The sequence below is a fragment of the Prunus mume genome, linkage group LG3 (assembly GCF_029339155.1).
Source record: "Prunus mume cultivar Tortuosa linkage group LG3, ASM2933915v1, whole genome shotgun sequence".
In the NCBI taxonomy this organism is placed as follows: Eukaryota; Viridiplantae; Streptophyta; class Magnoliopsida; order Rosales; family Rosaceae; genus Prunus; species Prunus mume.
Genome location: NC_142700.1, coordinates 466,544 through 481,855, shown reverse-complemented (window position 1 = coordinate 481,855; position 15,312 = coordinate 466,544). Strand labels below are relative to the sequence as shown.

The 15,312-nt window shown below is 38.1% G+C and overlaps 3 protein-coding genes across 3 annotated transcripts; 2 read left to right on the top strand and 1 right to left on the bottom strand.

Moving 5' to 3' along the window:
- Positions 1-213: 213 nt before the first annotated feature.
- On the top strand, positions 214-928 carry LOC148918338 (cysteine proteinase inhibitor 1-like). The gene is made up of 2 exons (XM_089047773.1): positions 214-357; positions 510-928. The coding sequence occupies exons 1-2, from the start codon at positions 345-347 to the stop codon at positions 815-817; spliced, it is 321 nt and encodes a 106-aa protein (XP_088903899.1). The 5' UTR covers positions 214-344; the 3' UTR covers positions 818-928.
- A 4,893-nt stretch (positions 929-5,821) lies between these two features.
- Positions 5,822-8,919, top strand: VTC4 (Inositol monophosphatase family protein). The gene is made up of 12 exons (XM_008229242.3): positions 5,822-5,961; positions 6,095-6,150; positions 6,272-6,322; positions 6,727-6,807; positions 6,930-7,033; positions 7,126-7,210; positions 7,402-7,456; positions 7,561-7,604; positions 8,032-8,100; positions 8,177-8,277; positions 8,354-8,410; positions 8,620-8,919. The coding sequence occupies exons 1-12, from the start codon at positions 5,949-5,951 to the stop codon at positions 8,714-8,716; spliced, it is 813 nt and encodes a 270-aa protein (XP_008227464.1). The 5' UTR covers positions 5,822-5,948; the 3' UTR covers positions 8,717-8,919.
- A 912-nt stretch (positions 8,920-9,831) lies between these two features.
- On the bottom strand, positions 9,832-11,970 carry LOC103326975 (Auxin-responsive family protein). Its single transcript, XM_008229241.3, has 3 exons — positions 11,158-11,970; positions 10,527-10,781; positions 9,832-10,409 (listed from the first exon to the last, which is right to left on the bottom strand). Exons 1-3 carry the CDS (start codon positions 11,791-11,793, stop codon positions 10,116-10,118), a joined length of 1,185 nt encoding a protein of 394 aa, XP_008227463.2. The 5' UTR covers positions 11,794-11,970; the 3' UTR covers positions 9,832-10,115.
- Positions 11,971-15,312: the final 3,342 nt, after the last annotated feature.

The window sequence follows — 15,312 nt, the reverse complement described above, 5'->3', positions numbered from 1 at the left end:
GGTGAAAGGCAGATGCGCACTGGCCAATTGATGAAGACAATGAACATATTTCATGTGACAGTTCTTTAAATCATGGGGGAGTGGCACTTGTTCCAAATTCCTTTAACATATTCCTTACGAACAACGAATAACGTAAGGAATATGTTAAAGGGTGTATCAGTAAATAAAAGCAACCACATGGGCATATACTCTATGCCATAAATGAATGGCCCATATATCTTACATTATTTATTTATCAGCCTTAGTGTGCTACGTGAAAAGCTCACAAACAGAGCACGAACCCACCGTCATCAACATCTCCTATTATTATTAACACCGCATTCCTTCTCTCATCACACAGAAAAATGGCTGAAAACGGTAGGACCCCATCCATCTCTTTCTTCTATTTTTTTTTAAAAAAAAAATTATAGAAGAATTCATGTGCTTCCATAGCCATTGTTGTTTGTATCTAAAAACTAATCGAAATTTGTTCTACAATTGATCTCCTCTGGTGGCTGCCGCCGCCACAGGCCATAGGGTCGCCTTGGTCGGCAGTTATCAACCCATAAAGGACATCAAAGACCCCCATGTGAAAGAGATCGCAGAGTTTGCGGTGTCAGAATACAACAAGCAGGCCCAAACCAAGAAGAAATTGGTGTTTCAGAGCGTGATTTGCGGCGAGACCCAGGTGGTGGCCGGCGTCAACTTTCGCCTTGTCATTTCAGCCACCACAGCAGCAGCGGCTGCCGGAGAGAAATATGTGGCTGTTGTCTGGGAAAAGAGTTGGGAGAATTTTAGGCAATTGACCTCCTTCCGTAAATTAGCAAAGACTAACTAATTTTCAGGAGAATGATCCTTTCGTATTTTAATTATTATCGTCTACAAATATGTACTCTAGAGTCTGGACTCTATAAATTATAATAAAGAAATTTGAATAGTTGATGTTCAATTTTTGTTCTTTTGTTCTGGGCAATTTTGTTAGTGGTTTTTGATCTGAAATGTTTAATGCTGTAGCTGATGCCGATGATTGAATGGTTAACCAGGCAGTCTTGTAATGTATTTGAATTCATGCAATGCTCCCCACTCCCACTAGCGTCGTATTGTTTAAATTAACACCTATATGCAAGATAAAGGTGCTCGAATTAGGAAGTTTTCGTAAAATATAATTCAGATTTGGATTTGGAGAGCTTTCAAGGTTTACAAACCGACAGTGAATGTAGTACAATCCAGAATTAAGTCACCAAAATGTAAAGCTAAAATCTTCATTTGCCTTTGCCACCAAGAAATATGATTAAACGTCATGCCATGAAATCTTGCCAACACAAACTATTCCATCAAGTTATAATTATGGATTTAAACATACATAAAATCAAACCTTTAATTTGGAACCATACATGCGACAACCCACACAGGACATAGGATAATATCATGAAATCCAACGACAACTGGAGATAAGCTATTTTCTTCTTAAACAAAATCAATTAAACAACGAAAGGCAGATGAGCACTGGCCAATTGGTGAAGACAATGAACATATTCCATGTGACAGTTCTTTAAATCATGGGGGAATGGCACTTGTTCCAAATTCCTTTAAAATATTGTTTGGGCCTAATTTGACACGCCCAACCCAAAATTAGAGAAGCTCATGCCACTTTTAAAAGCCACTAAAGTTTATCTTGTGTTTGTGCCAAAACTCTGCAAGCCGGCCCGTTTTTGTCGATAGGCCCATGAACCAAACATTTGGGTTTTCATCTACAAGAATCAGAAGGAAAAAACCAAGGCACTGAAAGAGCCCATACCCTTTTGAACAAATCACAAAAGTAGCCACTTGATCTCAAAAAAGTCAGCAGATATTTCCTTACTAAAAAATGGTTTTTTCAAAAGAGCCCCTTGTGACTACTTGACTTTGAAAAGTAAAAAATTTCAACTATTACAGAGGAATTGATAGGAAGTTAATGAAGGCAGGTCTTACAGGGAGACTTCTCTGAATCTTTGAAGCCAAAAGATCAAAAACCCTTTCTATATGTAGAGAAATTCTGCAGTAGAGCAGGTGTCATTTCCAAGAGATAAGCAGACTACATTTTCTAAAGAAATAAGTAAGGAACAGGGAATTGTTCATCAGGAAAAGCAAACTAACTATCATGGCAGATTGCATTCTTACAAAGGGCGGTTAAAAAGTAAAAAGGGATTAGGTTTTCTTTCAGGAAAGGCTGGGAAGTGATCACTATAAGAACTGACTATTGATAGCTTTTTTGCCAGAATAGATAAATTTCCCTTGTCTATCTTTTGGAAAATCTGCCACCCATTATTAAAAGATTAGAAGCTCCACACCATCTTTTTTCTATAAAACTGAGATGAGGTGAACAGATCAGGACAACCAAAAAACCAATCAAAACAAAACTCTCAAAGTCGCAACTAACAAACTCAAAATGATCATCAAAAGCCTTCAAAACACTGAAGCAACTAAAGCTCATTGAGCCACAAGAAAGAAGTCAGCTATAAATTCAAAATTTCTTCTTTCAGTTCAGTTTAGAGAAATAGTTCTATAAAATGAGATTTCTCTCGTTACAAATTTGGTTCAGCATAAAGCCAAGTCAAGAAGAGTCAGAGATTTTTCACAAATATGAAAACCCCAACAAATTTATAGAGAGCCTTGGTTAAGCAGAATAGACACCATAGCGCAGCTCAGTGATCATCAATCCAGCCACTTTTGCCCTCTCCAGACTGAAGATGCCTCAATTCTGCCCGTGCTCAACAAGTCTTCCATGGCTCGAAATTAATTGAAGCTCTGCCAAACTCAAACGTTGGTATGGATTTCCAGCTGAAACTCAACAGTTGAAGGCGTTGACGAGCCAATCCAGCACAGACACATCTAATCTAGCTCGGTTCAGAGGTAGTTATCCAGGCATAAATGGAAATCCAACATCCTGTTGTTTTGTTTCGGAGTTGTCATTTCATTTTTGAGTCCTGTAACATGCAGTTCTGCCTAAAACAGTTCGTCTTCTTTTTATCTATTCTAGCCAGAACTACCCATTTTGTACTGTGAAAAATTATGAAGTCCTCACCAGTCTGAGGCAAGAAAAGAACTTACTTGGGAGATATTCATCACCCAAATTCACAATCGCTTGTTTGGAAATCAATAACTTGGGGCGCAAGTTATCTATTTTTTAGAAGTCTGCTAGGGTTTTGCACTGCTAGCAGTGGTACGCTTACACATAAAAGAAAGTTGACTTGTTAATCACTAATGGTTGTCAAGCTAATGGGGAACTTTACCCTACCATCACAGGATCTAAATCAAAACGGGTGAACACATATTCCTTACGAACAACGAATAACGTAAGGAATATGTTAAAGGGTGTATCAGTAAATAAAAGCAACCACATGGGCATATACTATATGCCATAAATGAATGGCCTATATATATATATATATATATATTACATTATTTATTTATCAGTCTCAGTATGCTATGTGAAAAGCTCGGAAACAGAGCACGAACCCATTGTCATCAACATCTCTTATTATTATTAACACTGCATTCCTTCTCTTATCACACAGAAAAATGGTTGAAAACGGTAGGACCCCATCCATCTTTTTCTTCTCGTTTTTTTTAATAGAAGAATTCATGTGCTTCCATAGCCGTTGTTTTTTATATCTAAAAACTAGGGCTGGGCATTTGGACTTGAAACCTGGCCAAACCGCCTAAACCAAATTGATGGGTTGGGTTGGTTTGGTTTTTTTTCAAATTTTTTTTTTGTGATCGGTTTGAGCCAAACCAAACCGAAATATATGGTTCGTGTACGGTTTGCAATATTCAAAATCACGGTTTAACCAAACCAAATCGAAGATATTAAAATATATTATATATAATATTATTATAAACATATATATGTATATATAGATATATAATACATAGTTTCAATCTTTTCCTTTTCTTCTCTCTCAATCTCTCCGTTTGTCTTGTCTTCATCAGTCTCTCTCCTCATCTCCCTCTTCTTCTTCTTCTCTCTCTCTTTTCTTTTTCTCATCATCTTCTTCTTCATCTCTCCCTCTCTTTTTTTTCTTCTTCTCCTCTCCATCGCTTTTATTTCTTCTCTCTCTCTCTCTCTCTCTCTCTCTCTCTCTCTCTCTCAGAGAGCCAAAAAACCGAAACCGAACCAAACCAAACCAAACCACCAAGTCCGGTTAACCGAAGTGATCAGTTTTCATCAATTATGGTTTGGTTTCGGTTTACAAAATAGCCAAACCGAAGCCTACGGTTCGGGTCGGGTTGAGCCTAAATGAACCAACCCAAATCAACCCAGCCCTACTAAAAACTAATCGAAATTTGTTCTGCAATTGATATCCTCTGGTGGCCGTCGTCATCACAGCCACGGGGTCGGCGATTATCAGCCTATAAAGGACATCATCGACCCCCATGTGAAAGAGATCGCAGAGTTCGCGATGTCAGAATACAACAAGCAAGCCCAATGCAAGAAGAAATTGGTGTTTCAGAGGGTGATCCACGGCAAGACCTAGGTGGTGGCCGACATCAACTCTCGCCTTGTCATTTCGACCACCATAGCCGTAGAGGTTGCCGAAGAGAATTATTTGGCTGTTGTCTGGGAAAAGAGTTGGGAGCATTTTAGGCAATTGATCTCCTTCCGTAAATTAGCAAAGACTAACTAATTTTCAGGAGAATGATCTTTTCGTGTTTTAATTATTATCGTATGCAAATATGTACTATGGAGTATGGACTCTCTAAATTATAATAAAGAAATTTGAATAGTTGATGTTCAAATATGTATTCTGGAGTCTGGACTCTATAAATTATAGTAAAGAAATTTGAATAGTTGATGTTCAATTTTTGTTCTTTTGTTTTGGGCAATTTTGTTAGTGGTTTTTGATATGAAATGTTTAATGTTGTAGGTGATGCCGATGATTTAATGGTTAACCAAGCAGTCTTGTAATGTATTTGAATTCATGCAATGTTCCCCACTCCCACTAGCGTCGTATTGTTTAAATTAACACCTATATGCAAGATAAAGGTGCTCGAATTAGGAAGTTTTCGTAAAATATAATTCAGATTTGGATTTGGAGAGCTTTCAAGGTTTACAAACCCACAGTGAAAGTAGTACAATCCCGAATTAAGTCACCAAAATGTAAAGCTAAAATCTTCATTTGCTTTTGCCACCAAGAAATATAATTAAACGTCATGCCATGAAATCTTGCCAACACAAACTATTCCATCGAGTTATAATTATGGATCTAAACGTACATAGAATCAAATCTCTAATTTGAAACCGTACATGCGAGACATAGGATAATATCATGAAATCCGAAGTTCTTTTCTTCTTAAACAAAATCAATCAAACAACGAAAGGTAGATGGACACTGACCAATTGGTGAAGAAAATGAGCATATTCCATGTGATGGTTCTTTAAATCGTGGGGTAGAGGCACTTGTTCCAAATTCCTACACCGCGCATACGGGTTATGTGAAAGAGACCATATGAATGAATGACAAGCGAACAACGAATCACGTACACAGCATATTATTGGCATATTCCATGCACCTTCCCATCTATGATTAGACGATTATGACCTCCACCATTAAATTTACCCCAGACATTATTATCTTTTCACTGGGTAATTATTTACCAATTTAATTTAGAGGCCTACACTGTTTTTGCATTCAGGGAAATACCAAGAAGATGCCAGAAGTTAGAGACTAATGGCATTTTCATGGAAATTTCACAGGCGTACGCGTAAGGAATATGTTAAAGGGGTGTATCAGTAAATAAAAGCAACCACAAGGGCATATACTCTATGCCATAAATGAATGGCCTATATATATATATATATTACAGTCTCAGTACCTCAGGCGGCTTTAAGTGCTACGTGAAACGCTCGGAAACATAGCACGAACCCATCGTCATCAAAATCTCCTATTATTATTAACACCGCATTCCTTCTCTCATCACACAGAAAAATGGCTCAAAATGGTAGGACCCCATCCATCTCCTTCTTCTCGTTTTTTAATTTTTTTTTATAGAAGAATTCATGTGCTTCCATAGCCGTTGTTGTTTATATCTAAAAACTAATCGAAATTTGTTCTGCAATTGCTGTGGAGTGTAGATTCGCTTGCTCAGCTTCTCGCCTCTGCAGTTGACGCCGCCAAGAAAGCTGGCGAGGTCAGTCCCCACAGACCCTCCCAAAGCTCTACTCCTTTCAGCTAATTTTATTTTATCTCATTTTTCACTTCGCATTTGTTGAACCAAAGTCTTGTATCTGTATGTATATGATTAATTGCAGATAATTCGAAAAGGGTTCTACGAGACCAAACATGTGGAGCATAAAGGCCAGGTCTTTTAACTTCTCTTCTCTTCTTTTAATTATATAATCAAATGGGTGTTTGGTCAATTTCGATTTAGCTGTGAATTGCTAATTCAATAATTGTATAACTTTTTTAAGTGAATGATTTGTAAAATTGAATGATTTGTAAAGCATCGATGACATATATGTGAATGATTTTTGAATAAGTTGTCGTCCATCATCTTCTTGGCAGCCAAATGCTGCATTGAGCTAAAAATATTTTTTTCCTAAATGATAAATTTGATCATGAAAGTTGAGTACAATTAAAGGGAGAAACTTATCTTATGTGTTTCAGTGAGATGGCTCAGTATTATGTAACAAGATATTGCGAACTGAAATTTTAAAATTAAACAACTAATTTTCTGTTCATCCTCCATTTTTGTTGTCAAGTACAGGTGGATTTGGTCACAGAAACTGATAAGGCATGTGAAGATCTCATATTTAATCATCTCAAGAACCTTTACCCCACACACAAGGTTAACTCCTCATTCCCATGTAGCAACAAAGTTTCTCGTTGGTGCCTAAAATAGCATTGTATCTCCCAAGACTAGTTCTGTTCTCTCCGTTTCTGAATTTTTTTAGTCGATGTTAATTTTAGTTCATTGGGGAAGAAACTACTGCTGCTTGTGGTGTAACAGAGCTGACTGACGACCCCACATGGATAGTTGATCCCCTGGATGGAACCACTAACTTTGTGCATGGGTAAAAATCACTTCTTGTGTTGTAGATGATTGTTTCTTGTCTCTATGCTGATTGATTCTCATTGCTGTTTATGTGAACATTATTGATTGTAGGTTCCCCTTTGTCTGTGTCTCAATTGGTCTTACAATTGGAAAGATTCCAACAGTTGGTGTTGTTTACAATCCAATAATCGATGAGGTTAGGACTCTTATCTTCACTAATGTCAAGCTCAAGTGATTAACCATAACTTTTATTCTATTAGAGTATGGAATTATGATGGTCCGAATGATAAGTATTATAGTGAAACTTTTGGGTTGAAATATGAAAATTTGCTTTTTAAGTACTACTAGCTGAGGAAAGTGTATTAACTTTGAGTTCATCATATGTAGCTTTTTACTGGTGTACGTGGAGGAGGTGCATTTCTTAATGGAAAGCCTATAAAAGGTGACCATGCCGTTCTTAATCATCAAGTTTATTGTTTCTTAATGATTACAGAATTACCTGTTTAATCTCTTCGAGCTGCATGCTTATGTTTTGAATTACTGCAGTATCATCTCAGACCGAACTTGTGAAGTCTCTCCTTGCAACTGAGGTATAGATTTGACTGATTGATGGATGGTGGTATATTATTGCTTTACCCTTACATAAATGGCTGATTCGTTGTTTTTTACTCTATGCCCCCATGCAAATTAAAGCACACATCAAAGGTTTTATTTAAACAATGAGACTAGAAATCAGTAATGATAGGATGTCCTGGGATCCGGATGCAGTTCCATTAACCATGCATATTGTGTCAAATGCTCTGAAGTGTCATCGAGGGTGAAATTTAGGCATAGATTGACAATTCATTACATGTTCTTCGATATGCCGCTGCATATTAGCACCTGAATTTGGAGTTCATTATATTAATTCTTTTATTTTATTCTTAAATATCATAATTTAATGAAGAGTTACAACGTGATAACTGTTGTCTTTTCATCCTAAAAACCTGATCATTAGTTGTTTCACTGGAAGAGCAGGCTGGGACACAACGTGATAAATTAACTGTGGATGCTACTACAAACAGACTAAATAGCTTACTTTTTAAGGTAAAACCAGAACTTTCCGATGGTGATATTCAGTTGTGTTGGCATCCCAATATTAAACAGTTTCTGTTTTGAGCAGGTGAGATCTCTTCGCATGAGTGGCTCCTGTGCACTGAACCTCTGTGGAATTGCATGTGGGAGGCTTGATCTATTTTGTGAACTCGGCTTTGGTGGTCCTTGGTATGGTTTTCTGTTATGCCAGTTAATTGTTGTAGTGGCCGGCAAATGATTGACATTTGTTTTTCCTTTGCCTCAGGGATGTGGCAGGTGGTGCTGTGATTGTTACAGAAGCTGGAGGATGTGTGTATGATCCGTAAGTGACTTCATCCTCAGCTTTCGATCGTTTACAAATTAATTTGAATTGGAAATATAAGTAGTTTTCGTTGTAGTGTGCACTGCTGCCGGCAGTTGCAGGTCAATAACATCTATCCTTTTGTTGACAATCTTAGAACATGCATGTGACATTTTATCATCTATAAGATTTTACTTATGTCAAAAATTGGTTGTAATTTTTCACATCAGATCTGGTAAGGAGTTTGACATCACAGCTCAAAGAGTAGCAGCATCAAACCCTTTGCTTAAGGATGCATTTGTTGGGGTTTTGCTGGAATCGGAATGAGACAGCCTCTATCACTATATCAAATCTTTCAAGCTGAACATTTTTCCATGAAGCAGGATCCGCATTTGATTCAATTGTATTTAGTGCATAGGCAATGCCAAATTAGTTGTCGAACCAATTTAGATGACATATCTTCGGTAATCTTGCTCTAAACTACTATGTGTGTTTTCGTAATGATGCATAGCTGAGAGATTCTTCGTGAATGACTTGCAAAATAGTCAATCTGAAAATTTTAAAGTGCTTGAAATGTTCTATTTGAAACTGCTTGAGACGTTCTCTTTGGGACGCCCACCTGTTATCTAACTTTTTGACATCACTCCTCCTCCTTCCACTGAACTCAAGTTAACAGTGTTAAGTAATTAAATTAAAAAAAGAAAACTAGTAATTGAAGGAAATAAAAAAGACCCAAGGGCGAACTCCCTCCCACCACCCCCAATCCTCAGCAACCCCAAACCAGCCGGCAAAGCGTTTGCCTCCTTTTCTCTACCTCTGTCCCCCTTGATTTCTCTGCTTCCCTCTCGATCTCCCTCTCTTTCAAAGAAGAAGAGCAGGGGAAGAATATAGATCTTCATCCAAAATCAAGGGGGAGAAAGAGAGTTTCCGACGGCGAGTAGGAGAGGGGGCTGTGCGTTCAGGGTGGGGTTGTTGACGGATTGGGTTCGCTGTTGGGTTTTTTAGGAAGGGAGAAAGGAGCATGGATCAATGGAGTATTCTAGCAGACAACGTTATTGGGTGTTAGAAATCAAACTCGTGTCGTGCAATCTGAAGGCCTTCAACTTCTTTCAGAAACTCTCAGTTTATGCGATTGTGTCGCCGAAGTTTTTAATTTAATTAAACTTAACACTGTTAACTTAGAGGTTTTTTTTGTGCGGACGAACTGTTAACTTAGAGTTAAGTACAAGGACAGGTTGCAAAAAGTTAGATGAGTAACAGGTGGGCACAGGAGAACTGGTAACAGGAAAATTGAACTCGCCCAAAAGCAGTGTTTTGAGGTTACTCGTGTGCAAAAGCTTTTATTTATTGTCTCTTTAATAAAGCGTGGTTATTAGTGTCACGAAATGCAAACTAATTGAAGTCACAATTGAGAATGCATCAGAAAGTTGAAATAAAACAAATTTCAGCAATGAAATGAGATGGAAAAATAAATATATCAGGAAAAAATTCCCTCAGTACAATACATCAAATCTCTCAGGTAGCATGTCTAATTTACGAAAGAATTATCTCTAATCCTGAAATCCCTCAGTACATAATAGTGTACACACTCATGCCATAAAATATACAAAAGGGTGCAAGAACATGTATGCAGAAGGAAGATGAAGGTGGAGGAAGAAACTCAAAAGAACCATTTCCTCCCGCTGCCAAACTATTCCGTACGCTCTGCATCTCCTTCCTCTGACCTCTAAGCACTGTAGCCGTTGACACCATTGGCCGTGCGCGGTGCCTTTTCTGACCTCTTCCTCTTCAGTACAACATACCATGTATAAGCTTCCAACAATGCAGCTTGGACACCCAAGGCAATGATCAAGCCGATGTATGCATTCTTCCACTTCTTCTCGGGTTGCAAGATGTCAAATCCTTCGAATATGTTGACGATGCTGAGGATGATAACAGCGTACCCAGTTGCGTGGTGGTAGATGTTCCAGTGGAATCTGAATTTGTGGTCCTTGTTGGGTCTCAGAAGCAAAGCAAAGACCTACATCCAAATTCAGAGCTTCCATTTAGATGCCAGGACAAATAACCAAGACAACACAAAATTGTTATCGAAATATTATCCATGCGTCGAAATAGGGTGAGAAGAATGTCGAAATACCTGAAGTGTTCCAAGGCAGAAGAGGGTGATCCCAATGTTTCTGTGTGTGTCGTACTGGATGCCTGTAGAATCGCTACCAAGTTTAAGACCAGTGGCCCAGCCAGCAACACCAACAACGTAGGCTGAGGTTTGGCAAGTGGCGTGAAGGTAAAACCATGCAGGGTCTGCGGATTTGAAGACCTTCAAGTACCTTGCTACCATTGCTCCAAAAGGCATCAACACACCCCAACTCACTGCATTTAGAATTCCATGGATCTGCAATTCGTTTCAAAATCACAAAAACAAGTTAGGGGATTGACTAAAAGGCCTTTTTTGTGGCTGCCAACAAGGGAGAACTCAAAGAAACCTTAAAACAAGAAAACAGATCCTCAATTCTACAACTTTTAAAGATTAATTTATAAAGATTTTTTAAAATACAATAACATACTCCCTTATAAATATCAGAGGCTTTAACAACTCAGATTTCTGTTATTTTAACAAGCAAAACAACTACTTAGGGACCAAAGAACAGAGTCAAAACAGATCTACCCACCAAAGAAAACCAAATTAAAAACACTAGTTATGAAGTAACAGGAAAAAACTCTAGGACATGTAGCTTAAGGATGAACATTAAAGAGACAGAATCACTTACGTTTTTCTTTCTAATTCTAGAGCCGCCTCCACCGCTCGATGCTGTCTGCCCAGAAAGCAAATTCAAAGTCCCCTTGGCATTAGTGTTGGGTGCAACGGTGGGATGAACTGAGGGCGAGTCACTGGAAACCGGACCCTGCTGCCAAACCTGAAGTATGGTGGTTGAATTGGTGGGAAGAGTCCACGTAGCAAAGATGATCATCTCATCATTGTTCAAATACTCGGCTGACAAATCAGAAACGTCGTATTCCAGATTTCCCTCCGCCAAATTGGTCTGGTAGTTGCTGATAGGCGACTTGTAGACCCTGGTGGTTCCATTGGATTGCTGAAAAGCAACCAGAGATTGAGCACCAACCATGGCTGACGATTCACTGTTTTGGTTTGGGTTGATGGCCCACGCGACCCAGTCTGAGGTTGTGATCCCTGTGTGTCTGTACGCCATTCGAAGTTTCCCGGTTGATTGTTCAAAGGTCCAATGGAGGAAAGAGTTGAGGTAGGGAAGGTCGCTGCAGGAGGTGAAGATATTGTTGCTTGTAAATTTGTAGTTTCCACAAGCAGCGGTTTGGGCATGGGATGATGGCAGAGACAGAGAGAGCAAAACAGAGAAGGCCATGGCAAGTCTCAACATGCCGGCCATGGTGTGTTGCAATGAAATTGAAAATCTGAAATGGTTTTGTTATTGTTTTGATAAACAGGTTTGGTGTATTTTAAAGAGAGAAGAAGTGAGCTGTTCTGGTTTGTGAGTTTTTCTAAAACAAGCGTTTTAGGAAGGAGGAAATTGTTGGAAAGCGTTGTGATTGGAAGTTGCGGGTTTGAAGAGGGTGTTATTATAAGAGTTGGTGGTGTTAGGTTGTTGGCTGGTCTTGGGGAAGCTTCCAATGCTGCCATATTTTCTATCACATAAGTGGTTTGAACTTTCCCTGTTTTTCGTTTGTTTTCTTTCCTTTGAAAAATATACCATATGCCGTTTGGAGAACCACCTTTCCCTTTTCACACCTGCCTTTGCCAACTCGGTCTTCAATCCATTCAACGTTTCAACAACAGGGACATGTGGAATTTCATGGTGATTTCGATTAAGGAATCACACAGAGATAGAAATAGTTGGTCGGCTGTGTCCAAAGTCTTGTTCACCGTGCCACACGTCTCACACAATTGGAAGAGTTTGTAGTTTCTTTTCTTTCCCTTTCCTTTTATTTAGATGTTAAGACGAAGCACTCGTAAGAAAGTCTCTATGCTAAGAGATTTATTTATAGGCACTCAAATCTCCAAATTACAATACTAAAACAATTTCAAATTCATGTAAAAGTTGATAATATGTACCATAAGGTTTCTTTTAGGAGTAGTTTAGATATGGCGGCTAGTTGTTAAAACACAACATCTATAGATAGTTGAAGGCAACAACATCTGATCTGCCCTTGTAATTTCCACAAACCAAAGCCAAAGGACAAGGCCCCTAGCTGGGTGCACTAAAAGATAAAGACTTCAGACTGACAAAAGTCAAAGGCACTAAAGGCGGTCAAAAAGTACCACTCAAGCTGCAGTACGTATGTATCAAATGGGTGGAAAAACCAAGTCAATTGACTCACTCACACATTCTGCATTCCTACTGCCTCGGCTAAAACGCTACGTTTTGTACTTTCCCCTAGACGCGTACTGGAACAGGAGATGCTGGGATAGGTTGAGATTAGGTTTATGGTTGAACAGGGCAGGTGAGAGAGATAACATTGACTTGAAGCCTGGCTGGTCAAACCAAACCCAAACGGCCTCGTATCGGCTTTGACACAATGTCACGTGGGGGACCCACAGGCCCCGTGGAAGACACCCATTCCTTTTAATTTACCAGCTGGGCAGCCCCGGCAGCCGTTCCATCACCTTCGTTTGTCTTCATGCATTCCCGCTGTATCTCGGTCCACGTGGCCCCCCTCCCCCCACAAAAAACAAGGCAATATTCCCGCAAGGGACATTTTTGTTTTTTTTCTGGGAAAAACAGATGGAAATGGGAGAAATTATTATATGTTATTATAAATATGACCATGTGATATAATTTGTTAATATGTTATAATATAAATATTTATTTATATTATAATACGTGTATGAGTTATACCACGTGATTGAAGGTAAAATATCAATAATTACTCAGCCACATGTTTCAAGTGAAATTGTTAAATTAATTGATGTAATATTTCTTTTATTTGGTCAACACTGGATAAAAAAAATGTTTTGTGTGTGTGTGTGTGAGAAAGAATCTAAAAGAGTTTTGTTTGGTTTGCAGAGCGGCATCTTGTCGTATCTCCATGTATGAATGTGAATGCATGTCTTGTACAGCTGAGCTGAGTTAGCCCATTTATTTAACTAATAATTAAAAAAATATCAGTTGCATATATTGATGTCAATTATTTTTACTATTATTATTTTTGTTATATATTCATGTATCCAATATGTCCATTAATTTAGGTGACGTATATATATACATAAGGCTGACGTTTTTGTTTATATGTGAGAAGAACAGGTCTAGTCAACTCAATCACAAAAGAATTGTTTTCGTCTAGATTCCAGGAGTAGAGTAGGAGGAGGAGTTAATTGAATTGAAACAAAAAGGCCATTAAACTTCAAATGGTGTGGGTTCTTTTTTTTTGGTATGAACCACGAGGTGGTCCTGAATGGGCCCCAACTATGAGCCGATACTTTGCCTTTAATCACAACTCAGACTAATCCCTACTCACACCGGGTAAGAGTAAAGTCTTTGGCAAAGTGGTGATTCCATACGAGGCGAATCGAACTTGACCTTCTCTTAAGGAATGAGAGTGCCGAACCACTCACACCAACCACCTTGGTTAAATGGTGTGGGTTCTTTCAACTCAAAGTAAACACCTCTCTCCTTCCTTTCCTTTCCTTTCCTTATAAGCAAGCAAGCAAGCAATATTTATGCATGTTCGCTGCCAAAGCTAAAAGGCCTGGTCTTCTATCTTTCATATGCAATCATTAAGGATTGTACTGTACGGATATATTGAATTTATAAACCCAAAATAAAAATAAAAATTGAGAATTGGAATCCTTTCCCACGAAATAGAAAAGATCAACTGTCAACGCAAATGCCGTAGGTCTAAAATGTACGGAGATAATAAATTCAATATGAAGCGTTCTTTATTGAAGTAAAAAAACATTTAGGATTCCATATGTAAACTCAAGATTGTGATTTAATATTTATATAGAGGACGACCAATTCCCTATTTATTTATATATCTATATGTAGTTTTGTAGTATCTGTCTTCCAAGTAACTCTATGCAACAACAAGGTCATGATTCATGTATAAGAAGCTATTGATTGATCGATTGATGCCGTTGTATATGATATTTTATACCATCATGCATATTATAATGGATTTTTCAAACTTCAAATCTTTATATATTATATATAAGATGAATGCAATGCTCTTTCCGCCTCCAAAGTTGAGTAAAATCCATCTATGTACGTATGTACTAGCCAAATCTCAATTTGAGTCGACATTCAAACCAAAAACATACCACAACACAAAGCATGACGTTAATTAGCCTGCCTTTCAATCTTGTCTCATAAATTTTATATTCATTCATACAAAACAATTGAAATGTTTGTTTAACTTCTTTAACCCTAAGTTGAACGTGTCAACATACACACACCAATCAAGTTCTTCATCAAGCTCATCTTCCATCTTTTCTTTTCCCCTCCTTATAACTTACACCATATTTAGTATTGAAAAATACTTTCCTCCTTATTAGGTAAGTAGGAACTCCTACATTCTTGCCAATAACAATGTAAAATGTGAGTGTTAATATGTATATAAATGTTATTCCTCTTTTAGTGGAAGCTTCTTGGAATTATGAGCCTTTAATAAATAAGAGTTGGAAAAGGAAACACAAGGGAAGGGAGAGGGGTGGTAACTTGTAAGTATGGTATATATCATATATGTATATGTATATATCAACGACAATGATGAATGATGAATGATGCATGCATGTCTCTCAATCTTTCTTTCGTGGAGTTGGTGAGATTATGACTAGCTAATGGAAGACCCTATCTTATAGCTAAGCTGAACGTAACAACTCCTTTCGAATCACTGAAAAAGACAATAAGTAAGAAGCCTATTACATTGACCTACAAATTTAATGTGCATCA

Coding starts and splice junctions, on each gene's coding strand:
- VTC4 (XM_008229242.3), top strand. Junction 6,151..6,271: donor CCGCCAAGAAAGCTGGCGAG/GTCAGTCCCCAC, acceptor GATTAATTGCAG/ATAATTCGAAAAGGGTTCTA. Junction 7,457..7,560: donor TAATGGAAAGCCTATAAAAG/GTGACCATGCCG, acceptor GAATTACTGCAG/TATCATCTCAGACCGAACTT.
- LOC103326975 (XM_008229241.3), bottom strand. CDS start 11,793: ATGGCCGGCATGTTGAGACTTGCCATGGCCTTCTCTGTTTTGCTCTCT. Junction 10,782..11,157: donor CTAGAATTAGAAAGAAAAAC/GTAAGTGATTCT, acceptor AACGAATTGCAG/ATCCATGGAATTCTAAATGC. Junction 10,410..10,526: donor TCTGCCTTGGAACACTTCAG/GTATTTCGACAT, acceptor ATTTGGATGTAG/GTCTTTGCTTTGCTTCTGAG.